General features: G+C 39.4%; 1 protein-coding gene across 1 annotated transcript in view; it reads left to right on the top strand.

Moving 5' to 3' along the window:
* LOC307171758 (5-hydroxytryptamine receptor 3A-like) overlaps window positions 1-14,017 on the top strand; it is a gene marked incomplete at its 3' end in the record, with an annotated part of 430,256 nt that extends 416,239 nt beyond the window's left edge. The window contains exons 10-11 of the mRNA XM_079893566.1: window positions 13,633-13,752; window positions 13,850-14,017. Of these exons, the coding sequence (XP_079749692.1) occupies window positions 13,633-13,752; window positions 13,850-14,017 (288 nt within the window). The remainder of the gene's footprint in view (window positions 1-13,632; window positions 13,753-13,849) is intronic.
* Between the last annotated feature and the right edge of the window lie 4,952 nt (window positions 14,018-18,969).

Raw genomic sequence — 18,969 nt, 5'->3', positions numbered from 1 at the left:
GTTCCCAAACCTGTCCTGAAGGACCCCCAACACTGCATGTTTTCTTTGTCTCCCTAATCAAACACACCTGATTCAACTCATCAGCTCATTATCACATGGGTTATGTGTAAATTTAAAATTAACAAATAAAAAAGAGAAAAGGTGAGAACACACTTCAATCCTCTGTCCCAGAGTGAAGACAACACCAGATGATATGTAATAAAGAAAGGATTTTATTTACAAAACCAATACCAAAGTAAAGACAAATCATAGGGAACTAGGGAGCAATGGCTCAGGGGGAGCAAGGCCCAAAAAAACAAACAAAACAGCCCACAACCTAAATTTAGGAGTCCTAACTAACCTAAGAAAGATTAAACAAAAAGAAATAAACAACATTAACTTCCCTCAACTCCCTCACTATACCAAAAACAGAGACAAAAACAGTATTAAAGAAAAAGGCACTCACCCCCTACAGCTTCCCTCACAACAGTAAGTACTAAACAGATTTACAAAACAAAATACCTTCTGCTTAATTTTTAGTTGTAGTGAGAACAAGATCTACCGCTAACCCACAATTACTGTCTCTGAATGTTAGAAGCAAACATGTATGAACTGCGTTCAATCTAGAGCAGGGGAGAAGTGCATCTTCTGCAAACACTGGACTGCACCCTTACCCCTAATTTCCACCAACTGCGGAACGGCTGCGGATCCGCTCCGGAACGGCGGCGGAGTCAATAGGTTTCCAATAAAGTTAATGTGTGCATTTTCACTGAATGTGGAGCGGCTGCGTTCCGACTCTGGCGCAGATACGCAGAGCTTCTATTTTTGCCGGATGCCGGAGAGCTCCGCAGCAATTCAGAACTTATATCGCGCAATCATACGTGAATTCGCGAGATCTCGTGGGTCCTCGTGCTTTCAGCTGTCAGTCATGGCCGCAGCCGTTCCGCAACAAATCCGGACCTGGTGGGTATTGAAGGACGACGGCGCACGGAGCCGACACGCAGCGGAGCCGATCCGCAGCCACTCCGCAGTTGATGGAAATCCGGGGTTATACTCTCCGTCTCAGGCACACTCACAAACGAGTTACAGGTGCTGATGATTAGGCCTGCGAGAGAGTAGAGAGAGAAAGAGAGACAACAAGCAAACAATAACAGGGCACACAACCATGCCCACACTTTCAGAAACAAAGTAAATCAAAGAAGATCAGGAGAAAATAATCATAATAATAAATAAATGAATGACTACGTACTTTGGGACGTAACACTTAGTAAACTCCAAAATTGTCATTTATTATTGAACTATACTCCACAATGATGAATCCTAAAACTGTAAGCTGCATTGGAATAGCAATGCCAGTGTTTCCCACAGGATTCTTTGGTAAAACTAGGGGGGTTCAGGGGCATGTCCCTTAAGAAAATTGTGTGCATTTTAATGTTAAATTCATCAATCTGGTGCACTTTGAGAGTTCAAATTTAAGAGCTCCAACCCATATTCAGTGTCCAAATTGAAAAAAGAAAAATTTCTGCTGTTTGTGGAGTTGTTTAATCAGATCTTGAGAGAGTTAATGTATTTTATCTTCAGTTCAAGGCTGTGTCTGAATAAAGTTGTAGTTTGTGTTCTTATTACTCTTTCGAAAGATGATTGAAAGAATGTTTCAGGAACATCACACTAACCTTTAAATAACATTCTAGTAACATTCAGGAAACTGGACATTTTTATGTTCTTGGAATGTTCGAAATCAACTTTCATTTTTTTTAAGTTGAAAGAACGTTTGAGGAACATTATACCTTTATTTTGTAAATTATAAACATGTCCCTCTAACGTCAAGAAAACTGGACATTTGTTTATGTTCCCAGAACCAACACTGAATATTTGGAGAACGTTCTTGTAACAAAAGTCTGTTAGCTGAGATTTTGCTGTGGCCACCCCTATTAAAATTGGTCCGGTCTGTGAGAAAAAAAAACCTACGCTGACTTTTTTTGACCAATGCATTACACCGGCACAAAAAACCCACGCTGCCAATTAAGCAAAACAAAACGATTGGGCTGCCGATGTATGAGATTTATGGGCTATTTTAGACCTAAAAAAAAGCATGAGATACAAGATGTCTGGCAGATGGCCAGTCCACCCCGTGCTGTAGTTAAAGCCCGACTCCGACAAGTCGAAAATAAATGTGCGATTCCAACAAATTAATAATGTAAACGACAATCTCACGAGTCACGAGAAAATATATATATCTCAGAAAGTGCACTATCGCGCTGCGCTGGACTTCCCGTATCAGCTCCACTTATGAAGCCGCAGTCTAATCCTGTTAACATGAAATAAGCCTGCTCCCGAGCAGGTTTAAGATTGCGCACCTGTTGCTATGACAGCAAGTCCAGGATGAGTGTCAAAGTACCAAACAATCCAAGATCATACCAAATCGCCAACAATCAAATCCAGCTAACTGAGTTAGCGACGTACGAAAAATGGGTCCCAGGTCATAGTTTGTCTTGCCACAACAAATGTGCTTCATAAACACAGAGTTGGAGCAGCCAGAGAAAAACTAATGTTAAAAAGGAAAGGGTCAAGAGCCCAACTAAAGCAAACACTGATCACCATAAGGGTGACCTGAAACGAAACATTCTATAAAACATTACCATCTAAACTTCTGTTAAATCTAAATAAGAACGTGTAGATGTATGACAGAAATAAAGTCCAACTTGTAATATTAAGTGCAATAATGTATAATGGCTCGAAGTCAGTAGTTCTTGTGTTTCTCTTTTTTCTGTTCTTGTTGTTTCTCTTTCCTTCAATGATTCTTATTAACATTAGGTGTCACCACTAATGGCCAATCATCACTTAATTAATCACTTAATTATCTCATTAACTTCAACACTGCTTCAGTGTTAATTTTTAACACTCTGTAGTTGGACCTATATGTACACCGAGGAGTGTTAATTTAACACTGGGGAGTTTGCTGTGTGTGCTGGAAAGACAAGAACACCTTATTGACCTTGTGAAGAAAAATGTGGAACGAGCTCAACATAGACAAAAACACTAATATGACCTGCGACGCTAGTACAGTCAATTTCAGGTGGGAGATGTAGTCTGGGTCCGGTCTCACCCTTTATCCAGAGCTGAAGAAGGCTTTATGGCAATGTGGAGACTTATCATGTACAGAATTTGAAAACTTGTTATGGTTATGACAAGTCTCTTTCTGATTAGGGGGGTATGTAACAGTTAAATGTTACTTATGGTGCTATTCCACTACCCACCATTAGGGGACACTATTGTTAATTTATGCTAAGTTTAAATACAGGAAGGGCGTAGAAGAAGAGAGAGCTGTTTGGTAAGAGGAAAGCATGGCTTCCTTCTGGTAACCTTACCTTTACCAGGGGGGCAGGGTTTCATATTATTTTGAAGCTTCCCCGGGCGCCGCCATTGGCTAGCGGACCATCACCTGCAGTTAGCATTCCATTGACTCCCTTTAATTTTGGCGTCACTTTGACAGCGAATAACTTCACATCTGAGGCGTTTAAAGACTCCATTTGTCCATTATTTATTTCTAAAGAAACACGAAAATGTATAAAAAGCAAAATAATTAATCAGAATACTTAGCAAAAGTGTCTCCTGCTCCTAGCTCATGGACACCTCCGACTCACACTCTCCGTCTCTGCAAGTTTCGAAAGGGAATGATTGAGATTTCTCTTGGCACAGCTACTAGAAGACAGACGGGTTGCTCACGTCACATCCACGTCGTCAAGCTCAGTTTGAGTCTGCGCAGTACGCTCGACCATCAGGAACTTAGTGTTTCTAATTGACTTCACTTGTCTCCGTTGAATCCAATGGGGTCGCTGTGTCCAGTTTATATACTGTCTATGACCTTTACTGATGTCCTGATTGGGAAACGTATCGTTTTATGCTCAATCAAAGTAAGGTTCTTTTTTTCATATTCAATGGTGGCTGTATAAATTGTATTCCATTGTTTTTGAGGTTTATACTAATGTTTAATATTTTGTTTGTAGAAGGACTCCTTTTACCTACCCTCTTTAGATGTACCAATGGTACAGTTGCTACTGCATGGTACATATTGGGATAGAAAGGACTAACTTACCTGCATTATATCTCATATCTCATTGCCTTGGGTCATCGAAACGGGATATTAATCTAGAGGATAAGAACAGTTTCTGCTTGTGTCTGGAATTGCTGTGTGGAGTATTGAATTTGTTCTTGACTGTTACCAAGGTTGAAGAACTATGTACATCTACATTGTCTAGAAGGGTTCTTCTTTCACCTATGGACTGTGGCATATAAGTATCGCCACATTCATTACACGCTCCCGACATTACACGCTCATATCATAACTATTCATTTTGTAAAATTAATTATTTTTGTATATATATAAAACATTTCTTTTTTTCTTTTTTTTGAGTCATTTGTACTATTGGTTTATGGTATGTTAATTTGCTTTGGGATTATTATTGTGCATTTCACTATTGTTGTTTTTTTCTTCCCATAATATATCTCTGCTAAGAAAATCAGGTTCTGTTCTATTGTTTTCTTGACCTCAAACAGTTTAATGATTGTGATAAGTTGGTATGTAGATCCCTCCGCGAAAAGACTTTCAGATTTATAGTAAACTTTTAATCATATAAGTACAAGTTTGTTATAAACTATACCCACAATTTTGATGACAATTGAATATTCACAAGACTTGTAAGACTTCTCCCTCTCCCTTCTCCCTTCCTCTCCTTCTCCCTTCTCCCTTCCCCCTTCCTTTCCCTCTGATTCAAGATATACCACAAATTACGCATCTTGTGAATCTATTGTTTATACCCTTTCATGTTTGGTATTTTAAATGTCTCAGTGCGATTGGTAAAATGGCCTCAATTTCATTGCAATCACTGGTATTTTGAGAAAGACTGAAAATTTAGGAGGATTCGATTCTCCTTTTTGGGTGGTGTCTCTTCAACAACAACAACAACAACAACAACAATAATAATATCTAATAATTCTCTCCTCTCCCCCGAAACCAGGTGTAAGGGGTACATGAATAGACCCAACACAACTCTAAAAAAAAAATGTGTTCATTATAATTTGTTTATTATTTCTGAATTTTCTTCTAATTGTTTAATTGTGTAATTAACACAATACATTTTTTACCTGACAAATAAAAAGTTATATTTGATTTACTCTGGACTCTCCTGAAATCATGACCAGTAGATTATGAGGAGGCTGATTCTACCGCAGATCTGTGTCTATGATAGGTCAAACAATATATTATTATATGGTGCAAATATACTGAAAAAATTATTAAATAATATATATATATGCGTTTATATGATTTGTCATTACAATATATTGAATAATACATAAGGAATTGCCACTTTTCATATATTACACTGCACAATGTAATAAGTTGAGTGTACTAAGAAAACGTGGAAAACGATTGTCTTGAATTTCTCAAGGATGTATTACTCAGTCATAAGTTTCTAATATAAACACATACAAAAGAGTGTTGGGAAAATGGCAGATGATGCCATAAACAGAAACTTCATTGAATAAAATAAATTAAAAACAACTTTAAAAAGTTATTATAAATGACTGAAATAGATTTCAGGCTTTTAGATAAAGCCACATACAGCTTTTCATCAATGTTTCTTGGTCTTCTCCTGGACTGAAGCACAGGCTCTACTCTTCAACACAATGGTGACCCACAAAACTTAGAAAACAGAAACCCTTTAAATCCCAGATCTCCCAGAAAACAGTTCTCTCAAGATCTCAGCAGAGGAGGGTTAAACAACAAAAACAGTATTACCAGCTTCACTTTTTATTGACTTTATGTCATACGTCTACAGAAGTTTTTATTACAAACTAACAGAGGTTTAGATGTTGATTTATTGAAAAGAATATAATGTTACAGTCACCATTATGGAAATCAGTGTTTGTTTAGTTGGGCTCTTGACTCTTGACTTTTTAGCTATAATTTTTCTGTGACTGATGTAGCTTTCAATGTTTTGTTCACAATGTTTGATTATATATATATATATATATATATATATATATATATATATATATATATATATATATATATAAAATATATATATATATATATATATCTGAAAACATATATTTATATATAAATATATCTGATTACCACAAAAATATGATTTTTTTGTTATAGTTTAAATACAATGATAAAGTTTGATCTGTGATTCAAATTCTTATGTGCAAGTTTCTGTTACATGGCAGTATAACAATAAAATATACACACAATTAACAATATACATAAATAACAAAATATACATTTTAATAAAGTGCTGTGCAAGGGTAAGGTGTGTTGTGATGTATTATTGTATTATATACACTGTTAACCCTTGCTGTAAAAAAAGGCCAAATTCTGACAATATCATACCATTTTCCATTAAAACAGTAATATACCGTAGAAAATAAAAATAGCCTACATGAATATACTGTGAATTAACAGCGCTCAAAGTCGACACTCAGAGGCTGTTTTCCCAATCACACCCTATACCCTTATTCACTATTCCCTACATTAGTTCACTAATATAGTCCACTTGACTGAGTGCATGAAAATAGAGTGAATTGAGACACTGATGAACACCTGATAAGCAGAATCACTGAAGGACAGAGAAACAAGAACAGAAAAAAGAGAAACACAAGAAATGAAAGCTTTAGCATAAAGTTCTGCCGGGAAGACTTAATTGTTACGTCACTTTACCTTTCATCTATCCAATCACATTATCACACTCGTGGTATAAAAGATCGGTACTTACTCATGTTTGAGTTCGCAGATGCTGACGCTCCAATTCAGTTCGCAGAAACCAACACCGGCGTTCACTCACTCGCGTTTCGATTCCAATCATAACAACACCAGTCTTATTGTTGATTTGATCTCAGCGCAACTTGTGCGCGAGTGTAGGAAAACGCTTGTGTAGGAAACAAGGACGTGGCGGCTTTAAATCTTATGAGAGTCGATCTCCTCCTCACAGGGTTTTTCAAGTTCAATTTCCACTTTCGGCTTCTGGTAGGCGCTTCCAGCGGCCACTGTTTACATGTCCCCAATATTAAACATACATGTCCCCATTAATCATTCAGGTAAGTATAAACTTGCTCTTCTGCTCCCTTCATCAGTGGTAAAGATCAAATGGCGACTGTGGCGAAGTGGTAGTTTTCTTAAATTGCCGATACATGTACAGCAGTCTGCAACGCAACATACTCACTGTAACGCTTTAAAAAGTAGGGCTGGATGCTCGCTGAATGGTTGTAGCAAGTGTAAACAAAGATTCACGTAACTGATTTCTCAGCGAGTGCAGTGGTAATCTATTTTTAGCGTTGTCGATCCCACGCACTCATGGGTGGTTGCAAAATACTAACAACTGGGTTGCTCAAAGCTTAAGAGCAACTAAGTTATTATATCGGCTTTCTGCATATTCACAGTCCGCGCTCCTCATATGCTCACTCAACACGTGAGAGTGCTTCTATCTTAAAGGAGCAGTAACTTGTTTTACACCACCTCTGATTCGTTATTGCTCGGGCTTTATGGAGATGTTTTAGCCAAATCATTTCCTGACTGCCAGGAAAGTTATAATTTAAAAAGGGTTGTAAAAATTAGAAAATTATACATGTAAATATGTCCATATCATAAAGAAGAAGCTGCCCTTTAAAGCAAGGTGGTCATTGGATGCTATGCGCATTCCGTAGTAGACATGGTTATGAAAGGTAGGTCTTATGTGGGTATATGTTGCAGGGGTATTTAATACATAGGAAGTAAATGATACATTTACAGTGCTGATAATTCTCTACAACTGTTCTACTGTTTTATTTTTCATATCTCTTTTAATAGGCTACTTATATTTAAATTCTTCACTACCATAAATATGGTACAATCGCGGTAATACAAATTTTCTTGGCATCTACTTGATCCACCGATATGCGTCATAGAAATATTTTCATTATAGGTAGTTGATATTAAATGTACAAAGGCAGACTAGGATGCTCAGGTCAAATGTCACAGACTAAAACGTGCTTAACACAGTAGAACTAACAGTTATAAGTTTAGACCATACAATTCAAACCAATCACCAGACAAATCACAGTCAAGAAGACTCGAGTGACATTATATTTAGGCTACTCATCTGTATGATTTAAATGTTCACTTATATTTCTATTCAAGGGACTCCCTTGGTTGCCATGGCCAGTGATCTCTTGGCTATGAATAAAACTTTACTCATACAAGAGTAACTCGAGAGTAATGTCAGGTGTGTGCGGCACAGCTGATAAATAGATTCTACGCTCAAAGTCAACAACAGAATATCAAGTGTGACTGAGGTTGTATCTTATCGGTATGCCGTCACCTTATTTCAGGTAAGTATCTTACTAAGATTAATAAGATTAAGATTTAATGGTTATAATAAAAAAAAACAAAAAAAAAAAACACACACCATGTATCTCTTCAAGGCAGGCTCATTTCTCGTCTGTTATCACTGGCCCACTCAGTGCTAATTAAGCGATCCGATCAGCTAGACGAAGGGTGCATATCTGTTCAGATTTTGGACATTTGGAACAGCAAAGGTCAGATGAATTACCGAGCCTGCTCAGGCTTCGTTCCTTCGCGCTTCACAGAAGTTATTCTATAGTGGCTGCTAACATCTTTGAGTTCAAAGTGGTGGCAAAACTTATGTTGTATGTGCTAACAAAGCTAGGATGCATCACTAAGGCAGATCTTCTTGTTAGACGATCATGCTATTCCTGAGATGTTTATCTGGCAATCAGTAGTCTCCAATTTCATGATTAAGGTTGCGTGAGCACATTCTGACCACTGCAATGCCATAGCTGTGCACTTTAGTCTTCAGGTGGCTCTGCCCTTCAGCTAACCTTTTCATCACACTGCCTCCTCTAACAGTGATCATGTAAATTAGTCGCTCTGCTTAATCCAGCTAGACCGTATATAACTGAAGGTGCGGCTCCCTACACCTTAAAAGCTTATATTCTGCAGAATTGTTTATAATTTTTAACTTTTCTTTTCAGATTCCTTTATTTCCCATCTTGATCACGGCCGGTTGTTCCTTCCTCGTCTACAATTACAAAATCGATGTGTGGTGGGTCTTCAGTGTCCCCAGGATGTGTGTGAGGGGTTTGGCTTGGAATGCCCCAAATACATGTTAATATTCTATGCTGGAATTGTCATTGAGGGTGAGTAAAGCGCATGTTTTTTGTCTGTCCCTTTGGATGCAGTCGGGCTGCTGCTCCCGGCACAGGGGATGAGTTTCAACCGCTCGTTTTGCAGATTTGTTTACCTCACAGACAATTTCAAAACGTTTAGCTTTATATTCAAACCGGAGTCAGACAAAGATGGAGAGAATCAAGAAGCGTCAACATGTAGACCTCAATTCCGGATGGTTAGTTGATGAATTATGTAGCTTGTGCGTAGTTATCTTCTAGTTATTGATTAGCTCATTCTGTCTCGATATGCTATAAATCATATTCCGGGAGCTGGATTCATGTAGCTTTAGGATTTGTGATGCCACTAATCCAGAAGGAAGGCCGCACAGTCCCTCTCAGCGTTGTTGTAGTCCTTAAAAAGCAATCTTTAAATTAAATATTCATGTTTGAACTTCGTGCATTGTAATTTTGCAGATATTGTTTATGATTTAAAAGCAATATTACAGGAAGTGAAATCCATTTAACCCCCCTTCATTACCTCCATCTGCAATGGTCTCTTCTCCTCCTATTTTCATGTTCAGATTGTAGCCACATTTTAACACAATTCAGGGCTCATGCTAGCATGGTAAAACCAAACTCTGCTACTTCGCTTCGCTTCGTAGACAGAGTCTGGAAGGGCATAATTGAAAAGCGTTTTCCTTATCGCGGTGGGGGTGCTTGTCTGAAGTTTAAAATCACTGGTACCCGTAAACCAATCACATAACGTTTGGTTATGACTAGTGGTCGACCGATATATCGCCGAGGCCGAAAATAAATATTTTTATATATTAAATAAAAAATATTTCGAGGCCTGAAATATATCGGCCAAACGGAAAGATTTATCGGCCGATGCCGATATCTAAAAAATTCCAAATATCGGCCGATAAATCTTTCCGTTTGGCCGATATATTTCAAAACAGTTTGTGACTGTGCATTAGCGCTTTTTTCCACTGACGCGAACAGAGCGAGAGTGAATGAACTGAATACACTCGCTCTGCTCCGCCCAGCACCGTAAAACAAGCCACTCAGAAGTGAAGCAGACATCTGACAGACACAGTAAATGACCATTCGCATTCGCTTTCTAACCTGACGCTACATTGTGTTACACACAAAAACACTCCGGCGTGCAGCAGAGTCTATTCAAACAGTACCGTGATATGTCAGATCCGCAGCCCAGCGGTAGCTCCAGTGGGGGTCACAGATGTGATATAAACGAATTCAAACAAAACTGAAAACATTTTACCTCACAAACAGTCAAAAATCCTGTGACTGGCTGTTCCTCAGATACGCGCGTTGTTCTCGGGTTACATTTAAACTAGACGCTGTTTTCCAACGGACTCGGTGCACGGAAAAGCATTACAGATCAGTTGGTCGCGTGAGGTGGATGAGAGGAGAACACTATGTAATAATATTACGTTTGAAAATAAATCCTTGAAAATGTTATTCACTATCTACTGTATTTATTTATCCATGATTGGCGTAATATCTTGTGTAGTATACATTTTCATATGTTCATGTATGTCATGCAAATACATGTGACGTCTTGCAACGTTTTAAAGAAACAAACAAGCAAAACTAAACACATAAATCATTATTATTTAAATATACTTGAAGTAAAACAACCTTAAAAAAAGGTTGAACTATTTAAACTATTTTAAAGTAAATAGTGTAAATAAACTATGTGAGATTTATATGTTGTATTGTACATAAAATGTATGTAATTTCACATACAATTTTGTCATTATGAATATTGTTTAGATTGGTTCATTAATGATAAATGTTATTTGTAACCTGCAGTAAGCAACAGTAATTATTTATGTGACTGAAAAAATGACTAAATATTAAAGCAGACAAGAAGTTGCACTAAAACTTTATTAATTGAAGTGTTACCTTACCTTTTTGTTTACATTTTAATTTCTTAGTAAATATTTTTTATTGCAAAAAGAATTTTGCATAAATAGTATGTACAATAAATGTTCATTTAGTTTCAACAAAATTCTTTATGTCTCTCATTTACTGTATTCACATGTATTGTATCGGCCTCATATCGGCCAATCGGCCAGATTGCTTTCTCAATATCGGCATCGGCATCGGCCATTAAAAATCCCATATCGGTCGACCACTAGTTATGACGTGTGTTATGCGCAGGCTCAGCCGCATCTAATTTCCACTGTTAACACATGTATGATGCGAAAACAATACCATCGAGCAAAATACCGGAGTGAACATGGCTGTGAACGACTTTCGCAGATTGTGTGAAGTAAATCTACGCATCCAAGGTACAATCAGTATCTACGTCACGGCTCTCAGCCCGCCTCTGTTCGTTGCTTGGCCGGCATTTTGCGGGCGGAGGAAATCTGAGAGATAGGTCGCTATCTCAGACTGCGCACAGAAGCGAACTGAAATTGAGCGGAAGTATGAAGTCTGACGTAGTCAGGCTAGGCTCATGCAACCAGGGGAATTTACTTCAGTTCAAACACTCCGATCTCGCCGTGGTCTTTCTTTTTCTGATTCACCTTCTCACCTAATTTCTTTACACTTTTTCTCAAGCACTCTAAGAATGATTCTGAAGGTTTTGGAGTCACACTAACAATTTCTAAAATCAACAACAATTTCTGTCCCTTCTCATCTATGCTTAAATTTATTAAAGTTCATCAGAGATCCTCAGATCATTCACCTCTATTTATCCTACTTAAAGGGATACTTCACCTCTGGGAAGATGAATGTGTATTTAAAATAGGTTATTTAAGTAGAATAAATGTGGAGAAATTTTTGAATTTGGAGCTTTCTAGACTGAGAAAAGCCAGAAAATGTATTTTTGGCTTATGTGGATGAAAGACAACAACTCCCAGAATGCACTTGCTTCGCTGCCTTAGGAGGCCACGCCTACCGGTTAGAGAGCACAGTTGAAAACAACAAGGCTAGCCTAAGTGATGAGTTTGCCAGGGATTTAGAGACCCAAAATGTCCGGGATTCGGCTTTTGCGTTCTACAGTCGCCATTCATCATGTTTACTGTGGCGATCAGGACGAGGCTGACGGCCGCGGCCGGTGGCGTCATTACTGAGACGCGCCGGTCTCGCATCTCTCACGGAGGAGCGGAAATTTTCTTAGCAAGGGTAAAACGCACATCAACCGATCACGTGTTTAGCGTTCATGTAAACACTACATTCAGATTCACCGATCGGAATTAATTCAGTTAGATTGAAACGAGAGGTGTGCATGTAAACAATGAATGGCGACCGCAGAACGCAAAAGCTGAATCCCGGACATTTTTAACAGTCTCGCCCGCCGGACAAGTCCGGGAAAAGGAAGATGGTAACCCCTACTTACTCAGCTTTCTCCTATTATTCAGCTTTCTCCACAGAACAAGAGCATGCTAGCTTAGCTTCCAAAGAAAGACGGCTGATACTGTGTACATTCTGTGAGTGAGATCCCACCCTCTATGGGCGGGCTGAAAACATGCGGAACAACGCCATCTACTGGCTGTAGTCTTTAGCCTCTGGACAGAAAATCCTCCGATGACGCAAAATGACGATTTTTGCGTCATCGGAGGATTTTTTCCAGACAAAAAATACATAAATCTCTCCTCTTAGGGGGATATGAGGGGGGAAAGCATGGTAATTCGAAAATACTACAGGTTTTCTACTAATACAAAGCTTAATGCTAAATCCTGAAGTAACCCTTTAACGGAGCACCCCTCTCTAAAGCTGGTTTAGGAATCACCTAGTTTCTGTCCTCAAAAGCTGCAGCCTATCTCCCTCCCAGTATACCGTGCATTCCTTCAGGATTGGGGCAGCCACTACAGCAGCTGAACGAGGCATTTCTACTGCAGCCATTCAAGATCCTGGGCAGATGGTCTTCTTCTGCACTCGAGTCTTATATAAGACCGTTTCAAAAATCATCTCAGCAAGCTCTCCAGTAATGGTCCAGGTAAATCCCTATGCATCTACTGGTGGTGGTATTTAAATATAAAAAAATAATAATAATAAAAAAATAAAAAAAATAAAAGTGTGTGGTCTAGCAGACCGTGTGGCCCTGCGGCCTTGTCTCTGTGTGGTCTAGCAGACCGTGTGGCCCTGCGGCCTTGTCTCTGTGTGGTCTAGCAGACCGTGTGGCCCTGCGGCCTTGTCTCTGTGTGGTCTAGCAGACCGTGTGGCCCTGCGGCCTTGTCTCTGTGTGTGGTCTAGCAGACCGTGTGGCCCTGCGGCCTTGTCTCTGTGTGTGGTCTAGCAGACCGTGTGGCCCTGCGGCCTTGTCTCTGTGTGTGGTCTAGCAGACCGTGTGGCCCTGCGGCCTTGTCTCTGTGTGTGGTCTAGCAGACCGTGTGGCCCTGCGGCCTTGTCTCTGTGTGTGGTCTAGCAGACCGTGTGGCCCTGCGGCCTTGTCTCTGTGTGTGGTCTAGCAGACCGTGTGGCCCTGCGGCCTTGTCTCTGTGTGTGGTCTAGCAGACCGTGTGGCCCTGCGGCCTTGTCTCTGTGTGTGGTCTAGCAGACCGTGTGGCCCTGCGGCCTTGTCTCTCTGTGTGTGGTCTAGAAGACCGTGTGGCCCTGCGGCCTTGTCTCTGTGTGTGGTCTAGCAGACCGTGTGGCCCTGCGGCCTTGTCTCTCTGTGTGGTCTAGCAGACCGTGTGGCCCTGCGGCCTTGTCTCCGTGTGTGGTCTAGCAGACCATGTGGCCCTGCGGGCTTGTCTCCGTGTGTGGTCTAGCAGACCATGTGGCCCTGCGGCCTTGTATATGTGGTCTAGCAGACCGTGTGGCCCTGCGGCCTTGTCTCAGTGTGTGGTCTAGCAGACCGTGTGGCCCTGCGGCCTTGTCTCTGTGTGTGGTCTAGCAGACCGTGTGGCCCTGCGGCCTTGTCTCTGTGGTCTAGCAGACCGTGCGGCCCTGCGGCCTCGTATATGTGGTCTAGCAGACCGTGTGGCCCTGCGGCCTTGTCTCTGTGTGTGGTCTAGCAGACCGTGCGGCCCTGCGGCCTCGTATATGTGGTCTAGCAGACCGTGTGGCCCTGCGGCCTTGTCTCTGTGGTCTAGCAGACCGTGTGGCTGCGGCCTTGTATATAAAAATAAATAAATAAAAATATACACTTAGAATTTTGGAAGCGTCAGCAACGGACAAACATTTACGTTTATGCAGCAGCAGATTTAATTGCTCATGTGTAGTACTCATCTACAAATTATAACTTCAAGTTCTGTTTAATCATGAAGTGGCCTTTTACTAGTTAGCTATCAGAACGCGGAGTTCCACGTCCACACTTACCATGTTAACTCTTGTTCTTCTTTTTAGGAACTCCAGGACACAAGACCGGTGGGTCTACTTTATATACCGTTTTTGGGGGGTAGGCTCCGTCCTGGTGGAAGCATTCTTCCACCTAATTTTTGGGGGTCGGCTGCGCCTCTGCCTTCATCTTCAGGCAGGATATGCAGAGTCCGGACCCTCAAATTGCGAGCTACGGACGGGGCCTATGCCAAAGTACTTTATTGCTTGCTGGGTTGTTAATAAATGGATAATTGTCACAGTATTTATTCTCCCGAGTCTTTCTGGTAGAACTACAATTGACTTTCAGCAACACTGAGTATGGAAACAGTTTACAAACCAGTTTAACATTATTTAACATTCGTACAAAAGTTATTGTTGAGAATTAACAGATATTTAGTTGTAGGGCTGGGCGATATATATCGTGAGATTGTTATGCGCATCTCGTCAGTAAAGCCGGTTCCTTGATTAGTAGTAAATCGCCTTCACCTGCTTTCAGATAGAGCGGCATTTACTACGCAGCAAAAACTCCAGTGTTAAATTAACACTCAAGAGTGTTGAAGTTAATGAGATAATTAAGTGATTAATTTAGTGATGATTGAGCATTATTGAAGACACTTGATGTTAACAAGCAGAATCACTGAAGGAGAAAATCACAAATTGTAAACCACCGTTATGGTGATGGGTGTTTGCTTTAGTTAGGCTCTTCACCCTTATACATTCACTTTAAATTTAGTTTGTCTGCTGATGTTGATTTATAGCAGTTAAATGAACGAAGAAAAGTGTGATCTGATAGTGTTGGTTATGTTTTGACATAATCATGCTGTGATCTGAAAAATCAAACTTATTGAGATAGTTTTGTTTACCTTGTTAGCAGCAGCTTTGTGATTTTACAATATGTGATTATCAGTATTTTTCTTATCATCCAAAATATGTAATAAACAGTGTTCTGATCAAAACACTTTCAAATGAATTCATTTAGAAACACAGATATCATTAATCAGCCTGTGAATCTCAACAATGGTGACAATAATAAAGCATGTTGCAGTCGCTGCCACCAATCACAACTCATTAATGGCTCCCATCTATGGAGCTAAAAGAGTCTCAATAAAGATAAATGCACAAACTGCATTCACATATGCACACACAGGATACACAAATGCACACACATGATTCATAAATACACACACAGGATACACAAATGCGCACAAAATTCACAAATGCACACACAGAATTTAAAAAGCACAGAAGATTCACAAATGCATACAAAATTCAGAAATGCACACAAAATTCATAAATACACACAATTCAGAAATGAAAACAAAATTTACAAATGCACACAAGATTCACAAATGCTCAGGACAAGATTCAGAAATGTATTTCTGATGCACACACAAATATATCTTGATTTACAAACTGCTTGCGGTCTGTGAACTTCACTGCATTTGTGTGTGAATTTTGAGACTCCCCTGACTTGGCTCGACACACAAATGCCTTTTTTTTAAACAGGGAATGACCTGTGACCAATCAGATACCTCCCTTGTTTTAGCCAATCACAAGAACGCACCCCACGTGGGGGATTGTTTACTTATAAGCCAATCACATGAAGTGCGGGCGAGAGCGCGACAGCGAGGTGGGTGGAGTTCTTCCAGTTGGTTGAGACCTCAAAATGGTAGGCGGTGGGCCGGACCTCGAAATTACGAATTTAATACTTACCTCTCAGCTGTGTACGTTTTTTTTTTTTGCTGAGGCCATGTAATAAAATCGTATAAGTAGGCTACTGCAGACATTGTTTCCAACTTTGTTGTTTGCACATTTGACGCAAAATGTCCTTACAAACTCTTACTTTTTTAAACCGGCAAGTAAGCAGGAGTACTAATCATAACGTTAGAAAACCTCCCGTTTCCTTGACAACCATTGTAAATAATGAACACAGATTCTACGGCGGAGGCAAAGTAATCTTTGTCAGTGACCAGGAAGCTGCGTTCTTGAAATTTTAAAGGAGAACTCCGGTCAATTTTAACATTGAGCTAATTTTTTTGTACATTTGGAGTGCTGTCAATACAGAGAACAACGACAAAAATCGGTGTTGCCTACACCGAGTTATTCTATTTTTAAAATTTGCACCCTGTTGACTTCAATGGGGCAAGTACTAAACCTGCTTTTAGCCTCTTAACATCCTTGATGTGTCATTACAAGTGCACAGAAAATGTGAGTGATTCCTTCAGAGTGAACACGAGTGAGTCTGACTGCAGTAGATGTGAAAGAAATGTATAAAAATGATGTTATTTAAGCCAGCGCAAATACCTTTGTTTACATCCTGTTTTTCGGTTGAAGTCCAAAGTAGTCGATTGCCGAGTTCACGCGCGTGATCATAGGTATTAAACCTATGCGTGTGAACTCTGCAATCGACTACTTTGGACTTCAACCGAAAAACAGGATGTAAACAAAGGTATTTGCGCTGGCTTAAATAACATCATTTTTATACATTTCTTTCACATCTACTGCAGTCAGACTCACTCGTGTTCACTCAGAAGGAATCACTCACATTTTCTGTGCACTTGTAATGACACATCAAGGATGTTAAAAGGCTAAAAGCAGGTTTAGTACTTGCCCCATTGAAGTCAACAGGGTGCAAATTTTAAAAATAGAATAACTCGGTGTAGGCAACACCGATTTTTGTCGTTGTTCTCTGTATTGACAGCACTCCAAATGTACAAAAAAATGAGCTCAATGTTAAAATTGACCGGAGTTCTCCTTTAATTTTGCTTTAATCATTAAAAATGTAATTTTAGTAATGTAGTTCAGTAATACTGAGGTAAAAATTAGGTGTTTTATCCGTTTAGCCTCAAATGTAAAAAGCCCTGTAACTCCCTTTTCCCAGACAAGTTGGGCAAAGTCTATTCAATGTAGCCTACACACAAATTATTTTTATTAATGAAATGGACTGTTGCCTATGGCTTGCTCAGTTGGGGATATTTAATTTAATTAATCAATCAACAATACTATTGATCAGCATTACCAAACGTGGACGTTTTCCACTAGAAACAAACATTGATGTATTGTTTTAATTTAATACTGTGAAGCTGCTTTGATACAATCTCTATTGTGAAAAGCGCTATATAAATAAACTTGACTGTAACGGCACATCCGTATGTCATATTTTCCTAATGTCTGGTACTGTTAAACATGTTTTCACGTGAATGAATAATGATATGCAAGTGATGCATACATGACATACCCAAAAAAAAAAAAAAAAGGTTGCTGCTCAGAAGTCATTCTGAATAGACACATAACCAACATATATTTAGAAATCCAACCCTTGAGAGTTTACATTTCAAGTCTCAAAATTAATATTGAGATATATACGCTCAAACACAAACAAAAACAACAAATATTAAGAATATATTTATTAAATGTATAAAAATTTTATGTGAATTTAGGATTGCAACTTATAACCACAACTAAAACATGGGGATTTTTTAAAGACAATCATCCCGCACATCCTATTCTATAATAAAATCAGCTAATCGAATATTTGAAAATCGTGCCTTATCCCTAATATTATTGTGTAAGTGGATGACATGACAAGTAGCAAAGGCAGTGTAAGTGGGGTCAAATGTTCATAGCAAATTTAAAAATAAAACAATGTAGCAGCATCATAGTGTAAACTACCAGTGTATTTGTGCAAGAGTCAATCAGCTGCCCTTAGGTTACTGGAGGGTGGGGGTGGAAGGAAGAGGCTCTCTATGATTCCCCTATAGAAAGTTAAGAGGATGGATTTTTGGGAGATGAGCCTTCCTCAACTGTGGGAGGAAGTGCAGAGGTTTTTGGAATTTCTTGGCCAGGTTCTGTTGGTGGTGTCGATAGATCAAGATGGTTCATCTGTGATGTGGATACTAAGCAACTCCGTGATCTTGACCTGCTCCATCATGGTGCTGTTGATGTGATGATTGTCAACGATCACCTCTGTAGTCATATGGGTGTGGAGAGATATGATGTTGTCCTGTCCGTGTCTGTGTTAGATAAACAACTGAATTATATTCAGATAAATAAACACAGAAAGCGCACATTACTAGATAATTTTCAATCACATTTTTCATCTTGACATTTGTATTAAGACTACTGCAGTTCTGACCACAAATAATTTTGTTAAATAGCTCAAAAACAGCCATCTTTAACTAAAATATTTTCCCACCATATTCCATCTTATACCTGTTCTGTTGTGTAGGTGAAGCCCAACCACTGACAGATATAAGCTATGCACAGAATTGTGTCATTGTATAAACTGTGACAATCAACCATAATTGGCTTAAATAACTCCATGACTACCACTATAAAGTTGATTTGAAATCATTCTTTATTTTGGTTTGCACTCTTTTTTAGCTGATAATTAGTCTAGCTTACTTGTAGCCTAGGTAGCTTGCTGTAACCAACCTGGACATACCCTCCCGTTTACCCCGTGATTCTCCCTTAGTCAGACTTATTTCCTGCTGTCTTCCCGTTTAAAATTTTTCCCGTAATAATCCC

The sequence above is a fragment of the Squalius cephalus genome, assembly GCF_949319135.1.
Source record: "Squalius cephalus genome assembly, chromosome: 1".
Classification (NCBI taxonomy): domain Eukaryota; kingdom Metazoa; phylum Chordata; class Actinopteri; order Cypriniformes; family Leuciscidae; genus Squalius; species Squalius cephalus.
The sequence above is the reverse complement of the archived record's forward strand: the minus strand, read 5'-3'. Positions and strand labels throughout refer to the sequence as shown.